Here is a 24599-nt window from a genome sequence, read left to right on the forward strand (position 1 = left end):
CCATCAACATCCATAGAAAATAAAATAAGTTGTTTAGTAATTAGAACGACAGTATCGATAGTTACACATACATAATTATTGTCATCATGCAGGAAGTATGATTCTTTTATAATTAATTAGTCGTTAAAACTGTGAGTGACAAATATGGAGCTATCAAACCACAGGCGCTTGGATACACGAATCGGATAATTTTTTTTCATTGTTTGCACTGAATATTCAATTTTCCATATGTATACCACATATTTTACACTGCAATGCTTGTCTTACCTGACTCTTACATCAGGGTCTGGATTATGGGAGGGGGGTCCTCCATTTTCTGTATTCTGTATTCTTTATATTTTAGCACCTCATTATTCTCTATTTTTTATTTTTTTGTCCATTTTTCTCTATTCTAAATATATGTTTTGCCCATTATTCTCTATTCTGTAAACCCCACATAAGACCCTCTTACCTTTTTTGGGTGGATAGTTAAATAAGAAATTCTATGTGAGTGGATAAATTCATCCAAAAATGGAAAATTGAATAATCAGTCCAATCAATGAAAAAAAATATATCCAAATCATGTCCCAAAGCGCCTGTGGATCAAACGACACAAAAAAGGCAAAACGTAGTGAATCTGATTGAAAATTAACACTTAAACAATCTTTTGTCATTGTACTCACTGTACGTTGCACTTTCAAGCTATGCAGATTTGATTGAATCATTATCGGGATAAAAAAATGCTCTTTTAGTTTTATTATTTTTAAATTTAGGTCAATAAGTACAGATTACTATTTGCACGACCTTTTGACAGTTGGTATAAATCCAAAAGATCCAATAGACAATGTAGGTCATCATATTTAAATGACCAAGTGAACATGGTTTTCGATCATATACAAACAAACTTGACCTCAAACATCACCTACTCATTTTATTTCACCCTGCGTGGCCATATCTATATCAGTTATCGTTGTAATTATCTGTTGTTAAAGCATTTACCATTCATGTTTGTAGTGATTCTAAATGTCTTGAAAAACCCAAATTTGTTTCAGAAAGGAATTGAAAACATGGTTTGCTTCTGTTGAAAATTAGGAAAAACATTTTTCGGAAGTTTGGAAATTTTTTTTAACCCCCCCCCCCCCCCCCCCAAAAAAAATGATTGGTTAGTCTCACTAAAAATTGAGTAAAAGACTAAGAGTCCATTAGAATTAGAATCCTATTTTTTGTTCAAGAAGGACCAACACATGATAATCAGAGGGATTAATTGACTATAGTCTTTATTCTGATTGATGAATTTTATGAAGTTTCTAATGCATGTTGAGAAAAAAAAACTTTTAAACATTAAAGGAACTTTATTTGAGGTCCATATACAAAAACATATTTCGTCATTAACACGTTTAGTATTATAATTTGATGAGCCCATTTTAGCAAGTCTAAATTTTGGTAGACTCTAAGCACCAAAAATGGCCAAAATATCAAACCTTGTTTAAGAGTATATTTGTCAATTTTTATATCCCCAACACTCAGTGATTGATTGATTGTTCGTTGCTTAACTCTAATGGCAAATATGTCATGCATGTTCAGGACCATCCGCCACTCAGCGCCCAAATCATATAGTGTTTGTACTTAAAATCCATCCTTCCAAAATTCAACAGTTGTCGGGACTTTTTTTTACGTTATGCCTGTAGCTATACTCAGATGATTTTCGGTTTATAAAAATAAATAATGATAAATTACGGATTTGTTGTATTTTAGTATACATAGTCATTCCCGTCAATGTAGAACCATTTGAATAATATGCCAATAAAAAAATCTACAATAACTGCTAAATTTTGTTAAGGTTAGTCTCTCCAACTGAATATGGCTGTAAAAATGCATATGTATCACATAGGGTCAAAATTGGTGCATATTTAACCTTATCCCTTGAAAACTTTGGTGATTCCAACTTGAAATACCGAATCAAGGACTCATCTATGCATATTGGAAGGATTTTTATTTTGCGCAGATTGGTGACATTCTTGGTGGCCGCATATTTTCACTTAATGATCCTTAAAGGCACCGTGATTGAGGTTGCAATTCATTTCTTAATCAAATATATATATCAGAAAAAATTATAGGAATATCCTATATACGCATTTAATTATAGTTTTTAGAACAAATTGTTCCAATCATTGGACCACTTATACTACAAAATGTACATGTATATTAATTCCATTAGTATGTTGTCCAGCAATTATGAATTTTACATTATATATCTCTTTTGATGAAGTACAGGTAAATTTAATTGTTTTTAAATTTATTTGTGTTATTCTACTTGTTCGTGGTGAAATTTAGAACTTTCTAACTGTTGGTCTCGAGAATATTCCTAAAACAGATCACTGAGGTGTCACAATTCAATCGATAAACATCATATAATTTTTATCATCTACTGAACCACAGGCATTTGTCTCTGAAATAAAAGTTACCTTTATACTTAAATACAAGTATATAGGTTTTTTTTTTTAGAGATAAGTGCCTGTGTACTGAACATCTGAAATATTTTGGAAACAAATTGTTTCATTTTTTTGTTTGGGAAGCAATCGTTTCATTTTTTGTTTAGAAACCAATCGTTTTTCATCATTTTTTGTTTTGCCTGTCCAAATTCATTCATATTTCATAGACAAAATTATATCTCTGGCATACTAACCTAGACATATGTCACGTGATTGACACTGAATTCCATAATGTTTATAAACAAAGTCAGATGACTTGCTCAACCAATCATATAACAAAGCTTTACGCACACCTACCTTTCGCCATGTGATTTTTACTATAATACTACGTCCTTTACAAATCCAATACATAAGTAAATAGCGTTTAAAGCGAGACGTTTATATTAATTATTATATAAAATATTAAAAAGAAAGACTACTTTTCATTGTTTACATCATAGAATATAAAATGAATCCGATATTTCTTGATTGGGCGTGTACATTGCTGTTAGGAATTATAACGTTCACACTAACTTACGTATACTTGGACTCACGAAGGACGAGGGCAGTTTTGCCACCAGGACCACGAGCCTTGCCGTTACTAGGAAACATTATTCAGTTATTTGGCAAGGACTTACATATTGCCTTGACCGATTTGAGTAAAACGTACGGAGATTTAGTATGGCTGAAACTGGGAGGAGAGAGTGTTATTGTCATCAACACAATGAATGCAGTTGTAAAGAGTTTTGTCAGACAAGGAAGAGTGTTCTCAGGTCGCCCAAGGACAAGAAAAACTGTTGAAGTAATGTTGGGTGAAGGACATGATATTTGTATGAACGATGTTGGCCCAGAACTCAAATTTCATAGAAAAATCGTCCACCACTTTCTTGCTTCTCAGACGAAACAAGGAAAAGACAAACTCACAAACATTTTACATCAGGAAGCTGAGAGTTTCCATCAGACACTCAACGAATTGTGTAAATCAGGGAAGCCATTTGATCCGAAGTTTGATGTTGCCAGAGTGGTTGCCAATGTCTTGTGTCAGTGTATACTCAATAAAAGATTTGCGAAAGTGGATGAGGAGTTCCATACACAACTCCGAATTATACAGGATATTGTTGACAACATAGAAAGTTTTAATATTGTTGATATGATTCCTTGGCTGGAGGTGAGTAAATTTATTCATTTACTTATCTATTTGTTTGTTTTAAGAATACTAGCAATTTTATAATATTTAAAAAAATTGAGTCAGTTAATGATTTCAAGTTCTCTCTTTCTCTCTTTCTCTCACCCTCTCACTCTCTCTTGAGTTTAAATACATGTATTAGTATTTTAAAGGGTTCTTTTACGCAAAGAAAAAGACGAACAATAATCAAATATAATCATTAAAAATAAATCTATAGTAAGCTTCGTAAATAAGTTTTATAACATTTCAGAGAATTCGTTACTAGTATTTGTTGTGAAATGGTCTTGTACTTTTAAGAAACGCATCATCATTTTAAATAAATGAGCATGTGCAAACGGAACATTTCTTTTTAAACTTTCTCACCGACTTTTAAACGGTAAAAACTATTTTGATTTACTGCCAAGTAAATATATCTTCAGACAAAACGTTGCATTTCGATTTCATTTAACCCCATTGTACTGTAGTGCAAACTTCAGCAATGACAAAAAAATGTAATTGTACAATCCTTTTCAATGGGGATGAGAATACTATTTTTATCATATTTCAGTAATCTGATACAGCCCATCCGATTGAATGAATGAAATACCTTTAATGACGGCGGGAAAGTCATTCATAAAAACGAGATAGGGGATATTTAAATTTTCTGAAAATTATAGCCTTGAAAATATGTTTTTGTTTGCATAGCCAATCCTTAAATTTTGACCGAGTGGGGTTGTTGTGCCATGTTTATTCGTAGATTAATTTAGGTATTTCCAAATCTGGAGCAAAAATGTCTTTCCTTCTGATGAAATATATATCGCAGTCATGTTTATTACGTAGGAATTTGGTATCCTTCCAAAGAGTAACAACATTGCTTTGAAATATGAGTTTACTATATTATCATGAAGCACTTTAAAATTGTAAAAAAAATCTTCATTTTTGAAATATTTGCTGAAATGATTTGCAAATTACTTTTTTAAAATATCCTAACTTAACTTATCTGTCTGCTGGCAAATTTCACAAACGATAATTTAATGGGTTCTTTCTCAAGGTATAATTGCAACTTTGAATGTTTTGTTTTGAAAACATTTGTTATATCTTAATGGGTACGCATTAATTAAGGAAACCCTTGAATATATTTCCACAATCCTACCATTTAAAAACTTATTTTCTATATCGAACATTTTTTTCAGATTTCTCGCAGTTTTTTTATTTACGTTTTTCATTTCTAAATTTATTTAATGAATCTACCCACACAACTAAAAAAAATTATACACACCGTATCACCCTTTCTACGGTGCAACTAGTAGATTTCATTCATTACATACGCTGGGGGTCATTATACTGTAAAATATTCCAAATGGCCTGAATCACCACGGGTCAGTCAAACCTTAATATTTATCATTGTCATTCACACATATTTGTAAACAATGTAACAAATAGCCGGGGCAAACGCCAGGTTATGAACTTTGGAGGTTTTAGGTAAACAAACTGAGTGATCAAAGTCCACATTTAGGGTTTCATCAGGTTTAAGCTTCCGGTGCACCAGTGGTCACTCCTGGTTTTAAGTGAATATTGCATGTTGTTCAATTAAAATATGAAAAGGAGAAGACTGTGGTATCTCTGGAATTTATTGGAGTGTTGTTAGTCTCTCTCTTTTTTTTCTTTCATTTTTTGTCCTTCCTTTTGCCTTTTATTTTCTCTCATTCTTCGACTTATGATTAAGATTACCCCTTGCCATCTTCCAAAATGAACTGACAAAATCGTTACAACTATGAAAAAAGTTTTATTAACGAAATTGATAAATACAATTGATTTGATTTGACAAAAAGACATACTTTGCGGCAGCATCCAAACAACTTTACTAAAAATTGACATATAACTGTGTCTCTTTTCGCCTGTTGAATATAAAATTACAGAATGATGACAATATTGTTTCGTTCATTCAAATAAGATGAAAATGAAATCACATAATTTGTTTTATTTAATTCTATGTTATTTGATTTATTATTTAGTGTATTCAATTTTTTTTTATCTATTTTTTCAGATTTAATTCAAAATTTATGTTATTTTTCAGCATTTTCCTATTCCAAGTTGGAAACGATTCAAGAAAAGTCTTGCAAAAAAGGATGAATGGATGGCAAACGTCTTAAAAGAACACAGGGTAAGGCATGTTTATATTATGTCTTAATTGGATATAATTAATATATTAGACAAAGTTCAACGATATTTTTTTTCATTTTTGTTGTTGTTTGATTCGTATGGATAAAAAAACAATTGGAAAAGATAAGTATATTTTTAAATGTTAATATCAATAATTTTCTTCATTATGTATCTTTCAATGAATTAAATTAGTAGTGAATAGTTAGATTACAATAGTGAGGATCGTGCGGTCGTCGCACTCTGCACTAAGGGATTATGGAGCCTCTTTATAATTTTATGATTAAATTTACAACGCGCTTTAATAATATGTAATTTTCAATCTAGGAAACTCTTACTGAAGGTGTTAGCCGAGACCTTGTAGACACTTTGTTGTTTTTACAAATGGAAGCCACGGCAACTAACAACACGGTAGACTTGGAGCGACTGTCAGATTGTAACATTGGTCATATTGTGTATGAACTTTTTGGAGGAGGGATAGAATCTACAACAATGTCCATTCTATGGTTCATGATTTACATGATACGTCACCCAGAGGTAAATCATTATTTTACATCATTTATATTTAGATTTGTTTTCTTCTTTACATTATGTTTTGTCTATCATCCAATGATAAGACCGCGTATTTTGAGCACATATCCCTTTACCTCTGGAAACTGGAGCCCGGAGTCGTATCAGTGGAGCCCTGAGCCACAACATATTGCTCAAAGGAGCACAGAGCTCATTATGTCCCGCTCGGTTCTAATGATAAAACTAAGAATGAGTCCGGAGCCTATATCCCGTGTAATCCCCAAACAAGGAAATAGCACGAGGGGAAGGTGGTGCAAAATGTCAATAGACGAGATAATAGGTTAATTTGAGTAAATGGACCTGTGTAGTAGTCTAAAACTAAAATATCTTTTTGAATATATGGTGTAAGAAAACATTTTGAAGCGAGAATGAGATAGCATTTAAAGGACCAAGACAACTAAATTTGCCTAAACATTTTTTTTTTAATTTTATTTATGTTGCACGTGGACTGTTACATTTATGCGAACACAAGATAAATGATACTCCTCTTTGCGCTTACATTTTGTGGAGCTGCCAAGCCAAATCTAGATGATAAGGTTTTAAATATATTTTATACTTTTAACAGTGGCAAGACCGTATATACCAGGAACTCAAATCAAAGACAGATGAAAGCGGCATTCCCTCCCCATTTGATAGAGGGAGTTATCCTATACTGGAGGCCTGTATCAAAGAAGTTTTAAGAATTGCTTGTGTGTTGCCTGTAGGATTTCCTCATCGGACTATGTCGGACACATCGTAAGTAGTATTTGAATTTATTATATATTTAACAGCCAGTAAATACAAGTGAACTGTATGTGTAATACAATAAATAGCTATCGTTCTGTATCAGCTATTCCTAATTATATCGATATCAGTTAGTCTACGGTTGCAAATAAAACGTTATGTCACTTCAACCCCCCAAACCGTATACTAGTAACGTCATACGAGATAAAAAAAATCATCTTTTTATATTTATATAATTACTGAGTGTACAATGATATGACACTTTCAATATTGAAAAAAGTCATATAATATTCTCTAAGTATTTATAAATCGGCGGGATGTGTGAAGCTCAAGCTGTGAAATAGTCACACATATACTAGTATATTATATACTAGTAGAAGGGTTCAATTAAGTTTTTCTTTAAACTACAACGAGTTTTTAGTCTGCTATAAATTAAAACATACTTTTTTTTAAAGTCAAGATGTATTTTGGCTATATAGCATAACGAACTGATTGAAATTACTCTTGGTCAACTGCATATCTAAAATTAAATTTTTTAAAGGCCAAACAAAAAATATTTGTGTTTCGGGTTTCCATCTTGAGAAAAGCAGGCTATATAGGTAGGTAGGATTTTTCTTCTTTTTTCTCACTTTTTATTCCTTGAGTATATTAAGAGATATGACAATTTTGTCACGTCTCATTATAAAAAGTGTCAATAAACTTTCGGGTAGGCGTTTTGTGGCATAAAAATAAGGCAGACAGGGGTTTTAGCCTAAGTAGGTTAAATAGAAATATTAATGACTGTAGGTTATTTAAGTCGTCCCAGACAACTTGAAATATATTGTATTTAAGCTGTAAATAGATTATATCGATGAATTATTTGGGTAAATGTTTGCTTAACTTAGAATTGAATGTTTAAAGATAGTCATTTTGATTTATTTAAAGCATCGAAAATAGTTCTGATCTCTTAATCTTTTCATTGCGCCCTTTAATAAATTACAATGGTATTTTAAAACATTAAAAATGTTCCTTTCTAAACTCTGTTTGATATTCTTTATTTATGCTTTTATGTGAGTGTCTGCGTTCGTAAGATTTTTTACAATTTAGGTTTGCTGCAAAAGCAGTATACATAAAGAAAAATGTGACACGGTCCTAATATATTTCTATATAATTAAAAGAAGAACTTTTGGTAGTTTATTAAAAATATTTCTGATACAATTTCAAAAGAATTAGAAAACAAGTAACAAGAAAACAGGGGGGGGGGGGGGGGGGGGGTTAAAAACCATAAATTGAAGGCAGACAAATCAAACCACTATGGTCACATGATAAATAGACGAATAGACAAATAAGTCCATGAAACACTACACAGAAAACTAAAGACTGAGCAAAACAAATCCAAACAATTACTGGGGTGATTCTAGTTGGCTTCGCTCGTTCGTTTATTCTGTGATTTATGTGAAGATTCGATCACACAGAAAACTAAAGCTTGAGTAACACGAACCGAAGCAATAACTGGAGGTGATACAAGTTGGTCTTACTAAAAAGTAAAATAACAAAAATACCGAACTCCAAGGAAAATTCAAATCGGAAAGTCCCTTATCAAATGGCAAAATCAAAAGCTCAAACACATCAAACGAATAAAAAACAACTTTCATATTCCTGACTTGGTACAGGCATTTCCTTATGTAGAAAATGGTGGATTAAACCTGGTTTAATAGCTAGCTTAACCTCTCACTTGTATGACAGTCGCATAATGTATTCTTTAATTATTTTTTTCAGACTAGACGGTTACCACATCCCTAAAGATACGATGGTCATTATGAATATCTGGGGAATACATCACGATCAACAATCATGGAAAGATCCATACGTATTCAATCCAGGTATGTTGCATTTAGTTTTGATGACGTAATATGTACACATGAGGATAAAGGGCAAGTAACAAAAAATTACAAGTAAAAATGCAAACATATTAAAAATAAAATCAAAGTATAGCGGGTGGCCATTATTTACAGGCTCAAGTTCCAATATTGATTTTTTGACAATTGTTTTACTGAAAACGAATGCGGTTAAACAAGTCACCCTCCCCCGTTCCACCGATTATGGTATGGAATGTATATGCTGTAATTTGTTCGCACATACCAAATATATTTGGATTGGGGAGATTTCTGTTTTTAAATTGCTCAAATCTTTTGTTTGTATCTTGAGTATTTATAACCTGATCATGCAGCTTCAGTTACGCACCGACCATTCATCCCTTTTTAGGGCATGAGTCTTATTAAAAATAAACCGATTGAGTGAAAATTTCTTGAGGGAAAAAGCCTGTGTCAGAAGGGAAGTGAAAAAATTATAGCTTTTTACCGACAATAAGATAATAAAAAATTTAAACACAACATTGATAACAAAACATAATTAGTTTTTTTCTGTATGGTTTTGAAAAAAAAGTTTTTCTTTTTTTTTAAAGTCAGAAAAAATAATTGTTTGTTCCGAGAAAAAAACCTTAAGGTGTATCCATTGGTGTCTGTACGCCAAGATATTGTTAGTCCGTTTCGAAAACATCAAAGCCTATATTATCAACTTGTACCTGTTTGTCCGTTTGAAAAGAGTAGGTCACATGTTTGTACTGTTTTTCAAGGCTAGTAGGTTTGAAGATTAATGTACATCAAAAGAAAAATGATAACGGAATTGATTAAATGTGTCACATGTTGGTCATAGATTACGTTACACTTTATAGTATGTGAACGTGGGTTACTATTTGTATTGGTGATAAAATAAATTCGCAAACAAATTGTGGTTGGAAAACCAAGTTCCATAATGAATAAGAGATTAAGATGCAAAATATTTGTTTAACACCAAATGACCTTTTTACACCTTATAATTGTTTTCTTTTCTTTTTTCAGAGAGATTCCTGCATCATAATCCAAATGAACGATACAGCTATATTCCCTTTGGGATTGGTAATCGAGTTTGCCTTGGTTCAGTCATTGCAAAAATGGAAGTATTTCTTTTCTGCGGATGTTTATTATCCAAGTACTCTATAAAATGTCCAGAAAACGAACCACTTCCTGACACTAAAGGACTTTCTGGTCTGACAATGCGTCCGCTTCCGTTTAAAATTATCTTAGAAGACCGGAAGTGAACGAAGCGACATATTTATCGGTTCCGTCCAATTTACAATGCAAAAAACTCAATCATACAGTTTTTAAAGTGCAATATATTTTGTGTTCAATGTTGTGATAGTAAAAAAGTGTGTGTATGTGTGCAGTGGCGGATCCAGGATAGGATGTTGAGGTCGTCCGCTCCCCTTTGAACCTCAAAATTTGTTTTAAAAAATCATGTTTCTCACGACTTATGTGATTTTTTTAGCATAAAATCGTCCAAAAAAAATCGACTCGCTCATATCGGCAGTATCTATTGTTTTCTGGAATTATGTCCCTTTTTCGGAAATCCTGGATCCGCCCCTGGTGTGTGTAATGCTAGATGCCTTAATGGGCTTGGTATACACTGTGATATTATGATTATAACCCATTTCCATTTATTCACATTCTGTTGTCAACTTTCATATTTAAGTGAAAATGTGTTTGCTTACTTTTGCACGAATGAGAGATTTTTAAGAGTAAAAAAGAAAGATGACTTACGTTTATGTATTTTATATATTAAATGATATTTATTCTAAATATAGATATTGTATATCATAATAATTTATCTAGTGAGATGCATTTGTTAAAAAAAAGCTGCACAACGAGATATTTTATCAACTTTATTTGTATTTATAGACAAATATATGTATTTGTTATTATATTTATTGTTTTTATTGAAAATTTATTGTTGATGAATAAACTGACATTGAAAATTGTCGTCGTCTTCATTCTTCAATAACGACCGAGGTAGAGCCAGTTTGTCGGAATTTTATTGATTTCAAGACCATTTTTCTCCTATCCTTACAAAAATCAAAATAAACAACACTCCGTGCGTGTTTTATAAAGTTTAAACCAAATTTGACATATTTCCGAACATATGATCAAATTTTGAGTACCTAATAAAAGATGGTCTGGGACTATCATTTTGATAAATTTACGGTATCTATTCTAAAAAAAAAATATCAATTGTTCGCGAACAATTGAGAGGGCTTTCCTTTTCATATTGTTAAAGATACACTCGAATAGACTCGGAAAGCATTGGATGCTTTAAAAACAACAACAAAAACCATAAAATCGAGCCAAAAACACAAATATATCTAAGACATCACCTTGAAAGTTTGAACTTACAGAATCAAGGTCATTGGTCTGCGATGTCACCGAGAAAACCCCTATGAGTCTAGGATCTTTGGTTTAAGAGTTTTCTAATAATATCGTTTCACAAACCATCAATTGGGGTTATGCTCCTTAAGGAAAGGTCAAATCTCTTCGGTCAAACAAATAACAAAGTTTCCCCTTAATGAGCCAAACACTATCAACTATTCAAGACTTCCGTAACTATCACGGTTTTATAGATTATTACCTTACAAGGTCAAAGATCAAGGACAACCTAATTGATTTATAGGACACCAGATGGCCTTCAACAAAGAACAAACCCCATTCCGTACAATAAGCTATCAAAAGTACCGACACGACAAATTATCAAACGAATAAACAAACGGCAAGATTTAAAACAATAAACGAAAAACATTTTAACAAAGTCATAGCAAACAACGACAACCACTTAATTACAGGCTCTTGATTTGGGACAGGCACATAAAGAACGTTGCGGGTTAAACATGTTTTTTAGCGCTCAACCTTTACCCTAACTCGGGAGAGATGAACAGCACAACATGATAACAAACTGTAAAAATCAGATGGAAATAGCTCAACTCATCAGCTCAGCTCATAAAAAACTTCTAACATAAAAGACAAAAGACACAAAGTACCGAGCCAAGAGTACTCGCAGTTACTAGAAAGCTAATTCAAAGCCAATAGCAACTAAAATAATAAATCATTTTCTGCTAGACTAAACATCTAACAGATTTAGTGTAGAGACGTCATAAACAGACATAAATGCATGACCTTGTGCAATGCCAAAATATCAGTACATAATATCGACAGGATGAAGGATTACAAGTTTTCACAAATGAAAAGCTATACATATTTCATTATGTTATAATTTTATAATTTGCAAAAAAAAAATCAAATCATCGTTCGTATAAAAACAAATTACGAGATCTTTAGGAATGAAGAATCAGTAAGTTTACATGGATCGTATTTAAGTTTACGTGCTTTTTATTATAAATATTACCCAAAAAATAAGGACATGATTTCCCATTTTTAATAAGAATTTTACAGGTACAACCAAACTTCAAAACCAAATATTTGTATCTTTGAAAGAATTTAGTAAATGTTTTAAGTAATTTATGGTAATGTAATCCTTGACTTAATAATTTACCAGTTATGCATAAATTAAAAAGACTATCTAAAATTCTAGTAGGTTTTAATATCTTTCCGAATTTTACCCTGTGAGAAAAACAAATACAGTGGAAATGGGCCATATCTCTATTTGATAATTGTACACCAAATCTTAATTAATGGCTGAATTGTTTGTTTCATTGTTAAAATGTTAGGTCCTTAAGCATCAGCCAAATCTTCTGTACAATATTTTAAGTATTAATTATGTTTTTTTTTTGTATCGAAATCGACTAGAATCATATCTTTTTGAAACGAAGTTCATTATAATATTGTTATTCGACCGATGTTGTTAGATAAGTACCAGAAAAAAGTTCATTATTATATCGTTTTTAAATCGATATTAATCATTTGCGATATCGGTATCAGATCGATTTTGATAATTTAGTACCAGAAAAGTTCATAATGACATCGTTATTCGATCGGTGTTGATGAATAAGTACTAAAAGGTTCATTATGATATCGTAATTAGATCGATTTCGATAATTTAGTAGACGAATTGTTCATTATGATATCGCTTTTGATAATTTAGTACTAGAAAAAGTGCACTATGATATCGTCATACCGTCGCTTTTGGTGAGTAAATAATGGGAAAAAAACCCGATATTATTATTCGATCGAGGTTAATAACTAAGTGATAGAAAATGCTATACAATTACTGTCTTTTGATGAGGTAAATGTGTGGTTTTATTGACTTTTGAAAAACTGATATTCACTGAGGCCAACGGCCGAAGTGAATGTCACTAGGTTTTTCAAAAGTCAATTAAACCACATATTTACCGAAACAAAAGACAGTAATTGTTTTATTCCATGTTCCGAGAGAGAAAAATATGTTGGAAATAACAGTTATTTACCAAAACCAACTAAACGTCAAACATTGTATCGTTATTATACACGTAAAAGCACGCGACGTTTTGCGCGGTGAATATACTTTTTCCGCAGGTGAATATGCTTATTTATTCAAAATCCCATTCATATAGAAAAACCTACTACAGTTCTTTCAATATGGAATAAATTCTAATATTGTGTTTGATCTATGTTGAAAGTTCGTTCTGTCGATATTCGTTAGACCTTTGTGTTTCTTTTGTGTTTGTTACAGTGGTGGTAAGGTAGAGTCATATACATGTATCTGTAATGACAATAAAAAAAAGTCAGAACTATAATAATAGAATGTATGCTATGAATGGAATGTCAATGCTTTTAAACCTAGTATCTCTTTTGTTGTCCTTCTTTGTCCGTTATTCAAATACAACGCGTGTTATGTTTGCAAGACTACACATATCAGTTAATTTAGACAAATTAAAACGGGTCGTGTTTTCGCAGTCTATTGTTTTGCATATTCTCGTGCATATAGTCTCGAAATTGCAATTCATAAGAGTTAGAAAATGTGGTATGGTTGCCAATAAGACGAAATTGCAATTTGTACGCTTGCTGTGTACTACAATGCTTTATTTCCTGTTTCATTTGATTGAAGAGTGTGAAGTCGTTGGAATGTACATAAATATGAGATAACTTAACCTTGTCGGAGTGAAGACAGAGGAGCCTAATATATCTGTCAAGTATATATAGTTTTTATAAACCGTCTGCGATTATACAATTATATGTCTGAATTGGTCCTTGTATGGCAAGCTGACCCACTGTAAAGAGAGTATAAGGAGAAACGAAATTTGTCTAATATGAAGATGGTGCATGGAAAAATTATTTTCTTAGTCTTTAAATGGGTTTTCTTACAGAGTTTGCACAATTAAACCAAAAAGGAAATGCCATCAATTGTTTTGTTTCCCGACGTCAATTAACAGATATGGATGAAACATATGATTACGCATGCTCTCTTTAGTTTCAAATCATTGGATTCAAATTTTTGGAGTTCCGAGCGTTCCTGATTATCGTAAATCCAAGAATGCGCGTCGGAAGTACCAAATTCATAAATAATTCAATCAAATATTTTCATTGTATAATAATTCTAAATGTTGAACGACTCCATAAGTGTACATGTGACTGATTATCTTTGTCTCCTTAAACAAATACACTAGTTACGAACTAAATGTGATTACGTAACCATTGTCTGGGAAATACGGCATGTTTTCACGGCGATTGAAGGTCATTGAGAAGTAGCTGATCCTTCTATCTGTAAAAATTAAAACAGATAAAAAAAAAACCTCATGTTTGACGGACGACATACAACAATCCATACAGCCACATAAAACACAAAATCGTCATCGATAACAGTCTTGTTGATTTAAGACATTGCCTAAAAACGAACTCAAAACTTGACGAGTGTATTTCCAAAACAAACTTTCCTGCTGAGCCAAGATATCGGAATCAGATATTTGATTTACCTTTTCTTCCTACATGTTGCTGCACGAGCCCATTTTTTTTTCCGAATGTCATCGCTATCATTTGCTGTACTCTCTATAAATCAAATTTTCACTTTAAACGGCCAATGTATTTTTTAATGTTGCTATATAAATCGTTTCTTGGTAAATTGTAAATAGGAAAGGAGCTTTCAGACAAGTTATTTATAATGCCCGGGAATTTTTTTTATTGTTAATTGTTATAACTTTGATATGTGGGATAAACGTCAACAAAACAGCAAACTGACGACAGAAAAAGACATCTAGAGGTCAGCATTCAATCTATTACGTTATCATTAGTAAAACCCATTACACACCAATGAACATGCTGTATATATATACAAAATACTTTAGAACTACTAGTGTATGATACGTCGTTCGGTGACATCCACCTCAAGCATTACAGCCGAACACCTTCAGTTACCAAGGACAATATATATCAAAAAGATTTTCTCTATCCATCTTGTCAGTGCATGCACTGCAAGAGACATAAATATTGCATGTTGGTGGTCTAGTAAAAAAATGGATGTGAAGTTATCTTATATTACCATATTTTGACAGGTGTATGTACACCAGAAATATGCATTATGCAATTCAATGTACCAATCTCCCATTAAATATGCTGGAGACAAAACCTTGAGAGCGTTGACCCATGTGACCTTTTTCAAAATACATGTATCAAAATTAAAATAATGAAGATGTATGCAAAGTTTCAAAATATAATTGCTAGTTTTTAATGTAAATCCGACAACGTATTGTTTGGTTTGTTAAACTGTTAGAGCTATCTAATGTAAAAATAAAATAAACCCCACGTTATCAGAAGGATGAAAGAAAAGTAGAATAAGAAGCAAAAATCATTCAGTCATTTTAGTTAATAAATTTATAAAAACATAAGAAATTAGTCCAAATTTCTGATCAAAAATTTTGAAAAGGTGCATCTTTGACATAATAAAATGAAATGAAGTAAAAACAATAATGGAATTATATCGCTGTACTTTTACTTCAATTGTTTACTGTATTTTTTCGGGGTTCATATGATCTCTAAAGAGTCTCCAAAGTATGACAAAAATGCGGAAATATGAGCTTAAACAGTAATATGCATACTATCTGGACCATGTCCGTCGTTCTTTGTTTTTGTTTGTATATGAAGTAATGAATATATATATATATATTAGAATTTATTTTTTTAAATCTGAACACGACTTGTGTATATATTTGAAGATTTATTACAACTTTCACGCGTTCTGAACATTTCTGTTACATTTTTTGTCGAATGGAATGATAAGAATTTCAGTCGCAATGACATTGTCACTTTAAATGACATCGCTTTGTAATTTTACATAATAAATAATCTTTAATGTATATGCAAAACAGAAAAAAGTGACATAAAGTACACAAAAAGTTTATTCCTTTAATACAAGTAAACACTTATATTTTTTACCTCAACCAAACGTGCAAAGAATTCTGTTGCTAGACTGATCCACCGTATTAATGAGGCATTAGCTGCAAATTTCGTTCCCATCGAATTAACTCAAATATTCAATTTGATTATAACGTACTAAAACGTTTATCAGAATTACAAAAGTTGCATAGAAAATAATAAATAATAAACGTGCATATTTTGCTTAGTACGTTTTGGATGTTATAATCTTTGAAAAAAAAATAATAGCAACTTAATGCTCTAAGTCGGAAGGTTTTCCTATTTTGGACTTGACGCCATCGATTGCCGATTGACATACCAATGTAAATAGACCGACAAGCACGCGCAATACTAGAAGTATGCCGATTTTTCTGATTTAATATCTAATTATAAAATGTAAATCTTCGTTTTGCCTGTATATAAGAATGAATTTTTGTAAGCAGAATCAGTCCACGAAATAGGTGCCCCTGTTGACTTTCCTTGTTTCACTTTTTCTGCTGAAATTCTTATTAGCAACTGAACATGCTAAGCACATGCCCAATCGGTCTCCAACTGGGATCACGTCATAGTTCACAAGCATACAGATCCAAACGAGGCTGAAATAATGTACCACCGAAGTTTTTGAGCTTATTTTCACAAAATTGAAACAAAATTTCTGTTTTCTGCTAAACTAATTTAATAGATGACCTTAACATTATCAACAACCCTTCTCAGAGGAGACAAATCATACTATGTTGAAAATAGCTCTGATTCAACCAAAAGGTTCCCCGAAACTTATTTCATCAATTATGATGCTGGATTTTTTTATTGACACAACATATATGATAAATTTGGGGGAAGTGTTTTTTTGACATACAATCGTTTTTTTTCTATGAAACCAACTGAGCCCCTCGGCTTGCCGACTTGTTCGTTTATTCTTATGACACAGATTGCACAGAGGAGCTACTCAAGAACTAAACTTTACGACAAAAAAGATGAATTTAATTTTCTTATTGTGAACTTGCCATTTCTGTGTAGCAACAATCTGGCAGCTTTAACCCGATCCATATCACAAACTTTATTCTGAACGCATATAAACTAAACATTATCCTGAACACATTATAACACCACACTCTTTATTCTGAACTCATACGTAATTGACCTTATCCAGATCACAAACTTTATTCTGAACGCTGGCAAACTAAACCTTATTCTGAACAGCTTATAACATCATACACTTTATAATGAACGTTTGCATAATGAACCTTATTCCTGAAATTATAATTACAACACAATATACTTCATTCTGAACGCACGCACGAAAAACAAATATAAAAATAAGATGTAGTGTAATTACCATTGGAACCATTTTTCACCAGAGAACATTTTTTTAAGGGCGTAAAAGTTAGCAACTATAGGTGACCGTACGGGCCTTCAACAATGAGCAAAACCCTTAATTCTTTAGATCGACACAAAACACGCAAAAAACAGCTAAAAAAAAGAGACTTAAGATACAACGTAACAATCAAAAAGTACTTGCAGTTACAGAAAGCTAGTTAAAAGCCAATAACAACTAACAAAAAAATCAGGTATTCAAAACTAAAATATCAATCAATATACAACAATGGATTAAGTGTTAAAACGTCATAAACAGTCAAAGAAATGCATGATCTTGTGCAATGTCAAGATATAAGTATCGACAGAATGCAGTACCGTAATTTGCGTAAATTTTCATAGCTGTATAGAAATAATATTCAGTTAGGTTTTAATTTATTGATAACAAAATCAATGATTGTAACTATAAAAACAATATTTAAAATCGTTTTATAGTGTTAAATTGATAACCTTTCAGAATAAGTTTATTTTAAAGGATCCACTAATTTATACTGATCGTATTTTAATATACGGGCTCTATAAACAACACCACCGTAATTATTGTGATGCAATGTCCTGTTTGTAATGGACTTTCTACTGGTACAGCAAAACTTATAAACCATATCTTTATTATATCTATGAACGAATTTAGTAACGGTTTAAAGTAATTTGTGACAACAAAATCCCTGATTCAATGTTTTACCAGTGATACAGATAACGTTCATTGAAATCAAACAAGGGCATAGTGAACGCATCTTCATTCTGAACGCATGCACAATGTACCTTATCTTGAAAACAAACATTATTCTGAACGCATAAACAATGAACCTTATCCTGAACACATTCTTAATTGTGAACACATGCATAAGTAAACCTATCCTGAACACATAATTACACCATAAACGTTATTCTTAACGCTTGCATGATAAATTTTATCCTGAACACATACTTACAACATAAACATTTTATTCAGAACGCATACAAAATTTGTCTAATCTTGAACATATAGTAGATGTAAACATTATTAGGAAGGCATACATTATCAATCTTATCTTAAACATACACTTTCATATGAACATTAATAATTCTGAACTCAAATATGCATAATTAATCTAATCATGAACATATACATTATAACGAACGCATGTACACATTACCATATCATTAACACATACTTTACCATATCGTGAACATATACTTTACCAAATCATGATCACATACATAACAATATAATAAATACATACTTTACAAAAGCCGAAGTTCTGAAAACATGCTTTTACATATCCTGAACACACACTTTATCATATCCTAAAAACATACATTACCATATCATAAACACATATTTTACCATAGCCTCAAGCCATGAACACATGCTTTACCATATCCTGAATACATACTTTGATATATCCTGAACACCAACATAACAATATCCTGAACATACGCTTTAGCATATCATCATCAGCATATACTTTACCATATCATGAACACAAGTCATACTTAACAATATCACAAACACATACTTTACCATAGCCGAAAGCCCTGAACACATGTTTTACCATATCCTGAACACACACTTTACAATATCCTGAACACGTTTTACCGTATCCTGAACACACGCTTTACCATATCCTAAACACACATCACCATAACATGAACACACTTCACCTTAACCTGAGAACATGCTTAACAATATCCTTAACACATACTTTACCATATCCTGAACACACACTTGACCATAATAACCTGAACATATGCTTCACCGTATTCTGAACACAAAATATATTGAACACAACCTTTACAATATAACGAATACAAACTTTACCAAAACCTTAACGCATACTTTACCATATCCTTAACACATACTTTACATTATCCTGAACACATACATTATCATATCCTGGACACATACTTTACTACATCATGAACACATACTTGACCATAACCTGAACACACGCTTTACAATATTCTGAACACATACATTACCATATCATAAACACATTGTTTACCATAGTCTCAAGCCCTGAACACAGGTGACCATAACCTGAATATACACTTAACTATATTTTGGACACATACTTTACAATATCCTGAACACACACTTTACCATATCCTGAACACATACTTTAAAATATCCGGAACACACGCTTTACCATATCCTGAATACACGCTTTATCATATCCTGAGCACACACTTTACGATAACCTGAACACATGATTAACAATAGATTCTGAACACACTCTTTACCATATACTGATCACATACTTTACCATATAATGAACACATACTTTACCATATCCTGAACACATGCTTTACAATATCCATGAACACATACTTAACCATATCCTGAACACATGCTTTACAATATCCATGAACACATACTTAACCATATCTGAACACACACTTTACCATATACTGATCACATACTTTACCATATAATGAACACACCCTTTACCATATCCTGAACACATACTTTAAAATATCCGGAACACACGCTTTACCATATCCTGAATACACGCTTTATCATATCCTGAACACACACTTTACGATAACCTGAACACATGCTTAAGAATAGATTCTGAACACACACTTTACCATATACTGAACACATACTTTTCAATATAATGAACACATACTTTACCATATCCTGAACACATACATTACCATATTTACCATAGCCTCAAGCCCTAAAAACATGCTTTACTATATCCTTAACACACACTTTACCATATACTAAACACATACTTTACCGTATCATGAACACACACTTTACCTTACACTGAACATATACTTTACTATATCCTGAACACACACTCTATTATATCCTAAACACATACTTTACCATATCCTGAACACATACTTTACCATATCCTGAACACATACTTTACCATATCCTGAACACATACTTTACCATATCCTGAACACATACTAAATGCATACTTTACAATATCCGGAACATACACTTTACCGTATACTAAACACATACTTTACCATATCCCGAAGACACACTTTACCATATCCTGTAGCCGGTGTCATTGAATATTACAGCGGCTGACAACATTACCGAACTACTGGAATGCTATTTATTCTCTGTTTTGTTAAGAGGTTAATGTATTTATACTAATAGATACTTAGATATAGTATATAGATTCATTTGTAATCATTTTTATGTAAGTAGTACTATTGAATATCAAATAGTGTATGTAAGAGTTTTGGCAAATGAGTTTCTTTATAAACTGTGAATACATTATCAGTATCATCAATTGGGTAATTAGCTATTATATTTTAAGAGACACAGTTTTTCATAGTTTACTCCATGCTCTTTCAGAACCATATAAGAACATATATTTATATATACATGACGACTTACTAATACCATAATTATTTCAATCACCATATGACAATATTCTCATTGGCCTAATCATTAATTTATGGTGTAGACCCTTAATTATCCTTAATAGCGACGATAAAAACAACATTCGAACGAAATGGAGATTAAATGGTTTAAGACTATGTCATGGACAAATTTCAAAGAGTATTTAACGTCCATGAGCTATTTTTGACAATTCTGCATACCTGCCAGAATATGTGTTTAAATTTTATTGGATTTAATTTAAACCGTTACAAAGCATATTATTTCATAAAAAATAATGGAACTACCAAACCGTTAACTATTTGACTGTCTTCCAACGAGGTTTTGCCATTGATTGATTTAAAAAAATCATGAATGAGCATTTTTCCATTTAAACAGATAACAATGTAAGTTCAAGTTCAAGTTCAACATTATACAGTCAATCAAAATTACAGGTACAAAATTCAAAATATAGGCTTCACACATTGGTTTACATCATTCTATCTCGGTCATGATCATCTGGCAAAATATTTGTAAAAAATTGTAACTACTGTTTATATATAACCATGAAAAAAATTTGAACAAGACATTTTATTCAAAATAAAATACGCTTGCGAACCTGTTTAACATACAGAGGCTCCCTTTAAATATCTATGATTTGGTTCACACGGGCTGGTTCAGCTTTAAGATATTGATTGGGTCACACAGGCTAGTTTAGTTTATAAGATATTGCTCGGTTCAAACAGGCTAGTTCAGTTTATAAGATATTACTGGGTTCTTCCGGCTAGTTCACCTTATAAGATATAATTGCTCGGTTCACACAGGCTAGTTCTACTTATAAGATATTACTCGGTTCACACAGGCTAGTTCAGCTTATAAGATATCATATACTCGGTTCACACAGGCTAGTTCAGCTTATAAGATATTGCTCGGTTCACACAGACTAGTTCAGCTTATAAGATATTGCTCGGTTCACACAGACTAGTTCAGCTTATAAGATATTGCTCGGTTCACACAGACTAGTTTAGCTTTATAGATAATACTAGGTTCCTTATAGAAAGTAATCGAATCAGCTATTTTCTAGTGGAACTAATATGCTAGGGGATGACCATTTCATTTTCTGGGGTAGGGGCAGGGAGGTTTTGGAAATGAATATCCTGGGATAATCTTGCCGAAGACTGGATGATTATTCATTTTTCTGCCCAACAAAATTCAGAAAATAATGCGCGAAATAAAGCCGGCCTAGCGACAATTGAAAATGAATACTCCGCCCAAAAAAAATCCATCTGCACCCTCCATAGAATCAAATGGTCGTCCCCTTATATTCGATGGATATGTAATGATATTAAGTATAAAACATCAACTTGTTCTTATTTTTATTTTTGTAAAAATGCGGACAAATATCCTCTAGACGTCGTTAGTTATTTTTGTCGTTGGGCTGCTGTCTCATTGGCGTATACCCCACATCTCTTTTTATTCAATCGTCTACGTTCCTGAATAGAGGGGCAAAAAAATCTGGCAGAATAACCATTCAATAACTAAAAGTTCATTTAAGACAATTGATCGGTTGTATGCGATACTTAAGGCCTGTTTGGATAGAATCTCTACATACTCTAAATCGATGTTGTCGAGCCACCATGTTCAGTCATCATTTGTTCGTTTATTAATAAACTTTCTGTTTTCGAGATATGTGATCATTATATCTTCACGACTAAATAAAACAGTGTGGGCTTTTCTCATTGTTGAAGGCCGTACGGTGACGTATAGTTGTTAATTTCTGTGTCATTTGGTCTCTTGTGGAGAGTTGTCTCATTTGCAATCATACCACATCTTCTTATTTTTATATATGTAGGACTCTAAAGTGCGATGGGGACGCTAAAGTACGATGGTCACGCTAAAGTGCGATGGTCTGCGCTAAAGTGCGATGCCTCCATACGCTAAAGTCCGATGGTCCGCGAAAGTAAAGACGTAAGAAACGTAGTTGGATTATGACGTTAACAGTCGTTTATACAAACCAAAAATGAACATGCTGAAAGATAAATTAAGAATATTTGATTAACAACTTTTAAACCAAATATCCATGACTTAATTAATTTAAACCTAACCGTGCTTTGTCGGCTGAAGCAAATGAGTTTTTTTTGGGGGATGCTGGATGCAGGACTTGTATCCTGCAGTCGACCATTTTACTATATAGGATCATATAGATACAAAATGATATACGCACATTAGTGAAAGACTGATTGAACGGCAAGCTACGCAAATTATCCAAATATTTAATAAGCCCGAATTGTTAAAAATTCATTTACAGAAAATATAGTATTTTTTGTGACACCTAAATTACCTTTTTAGCAATTATTACGTGGTCGGTCTTCTAAATTTAGAAACAATCACTTAAGCCTACCAGTAAATTATAAAGACTATCACATATGTTATACCTTAGCATACTAGCTTTTGCAAAAATACTATTTTTTTAATATCAATATACTTTAACGTTTTAAGCCCTCGAACCTTACCCTATTGGTTAATCGCACTTTAGCGTGATATACCATCGTACTTTAGAAAACAAACAACCATCGCACTTTAGCGTGAGACACCATCGTACTTTAGCGTAGACCATCGCACTTAAGAGTACCATCGCACTTTAGAGTCCTACATATATAATAGGTTTATTTTATTTTGAAAATTTTACAAATTTTATCCATGTTTATCAATATTTAATGTATTTTTTTATTCTAGTCATTCATTTTTTCATTGCATTTTTCAGATTGAGATTTTAATCTATATTATGCATAACCGCTTTATTCTACCGTCTTTTATTTGCTGTGAAATATTTAGCGTAACATATAAATTACACTTTCATTTTTCATTATTTTTGGCAAAATAGCTTCTGTAAAGGATTTTTATTTTATTATGTATATGAATGTCATCTGTGAGGTTCTTAATTAGTCTTCAGGAATTCGTTTCTAATAAATTTGCTATCGTTTCATTTTTGGGGTATGATTTATTCGGAATAGAAAATTTATATGTATGTAGAAGACGAGCACATTGATAATATCTTTTTAAAGACTAGATAATATTTCAATGCAAATTATGACACGTTCTAATTGTTGATGTAATTAAAGGTGAATATTTGAAAATGAGCTTCATATAAAGTTATAAATTTTAAATCAAAGGCGTACAAATATTTTTGTCATTTAGATCAAATTCCTTCTGTGTCATTTTGTCTAATATATGAGGGTCTAGATGGGGTTTACAGATAGGAGAATAATGGACAAAAAGTGCAGAATAAAGGGCAAAAATAATAAAGAATAAAGAATAAAGGGGTGCTGAATTATAAATAATAGGGAATAATGGACAAAATGAATGAAGAATCCTCATCAAGACCATCATTTATTATTTCAAGTGTGTTAAGGTCTTTAAAGAGGTACAACACCGCCTGGATTTCTATTCTGTTAACGTTTTGAACATGTCAGCTACTATACGTACAAACGTACGTGTAATGATTTCGTTATTAATTAGAGATGTCCGAACTGTAACATAGACATGGCAAAGTTATTTTTCTTATTCAGCAAAAGAAGGCAGATGATTGTATAGCCTTGAAAAAGTGATGGGGCGACATACTTTCAAATTGAAGGAGGACG

General features: G+C 32.1%; 1 protein-coding gene across 1 annotated transcript; it reads left to right on the forward strand.

Annotated features, from left to right (window-relative positions):
* Positions 1–2802: 2802 nt before the first annotated feature.
* On the forward strand, positions 2803–10904 carry LOC127736508 (steroid 17-alpha-hydroxylase/17,20 lyase-like). The gene is made up of 6 exons (XM_052247068.1): positions 2803–3618; positions 5693–5779; positions 6103–6312; positions 6911–7080; positions 8827–8930; positions 9948–10904. The coding sequence occupies exons 1-6, from the start codon at positions 2920–2922 to the stop codon at positions 10184–10186; spliced, it is 1509 nt and encodes a 502-aa protein (XP_052103028.1). The 5' UTR covers positions 2803–2919; the 3' UTR covers positions 10187–10904.
* Positions 10905–24599: the final 13695 nt, after the last annotated feature.

Source organism: Mytilus californianus, unplaced genomic scaffold (assembly GCF_021869535.1).
Source record: "Mytilus californianus isolate M0D057914Y unplaced genomic scaffold, xbMytCali1.0.p SCAF_31, whole genome shotgun sequence".
NCBI classification, from domain to species: Eukaryota; Metazoa; Mollusca; class Bivalvia; order Mytilida; family Mytilidae; genus Mytilus; species Mytilus californianus.

Bases quoted from the DNA above. Each gene is read 5' to 3' on its own strand.
- LOC127736508 (XM_052247068.1), top strand. From the start codon at position 2,920: ATGAATCCGATATTTCTTGATTGGGCGTGTACATTGCTGTTAGGAATT. The intron at 3,619-5,692 runs GTGAGTAAATTT...GTTATTTTTCAG, and splicing joins ATATGATTCCTTGGCTGGAG to CATTTTCCTATTCCAAGTTG. The intron at 7,081-8,826 runs GTAAGTAGTATT...TATTTTTTTCAG, and splicing joins CGGACTATGTCGGACACATC to ACTAGACGGTTACCACATCC.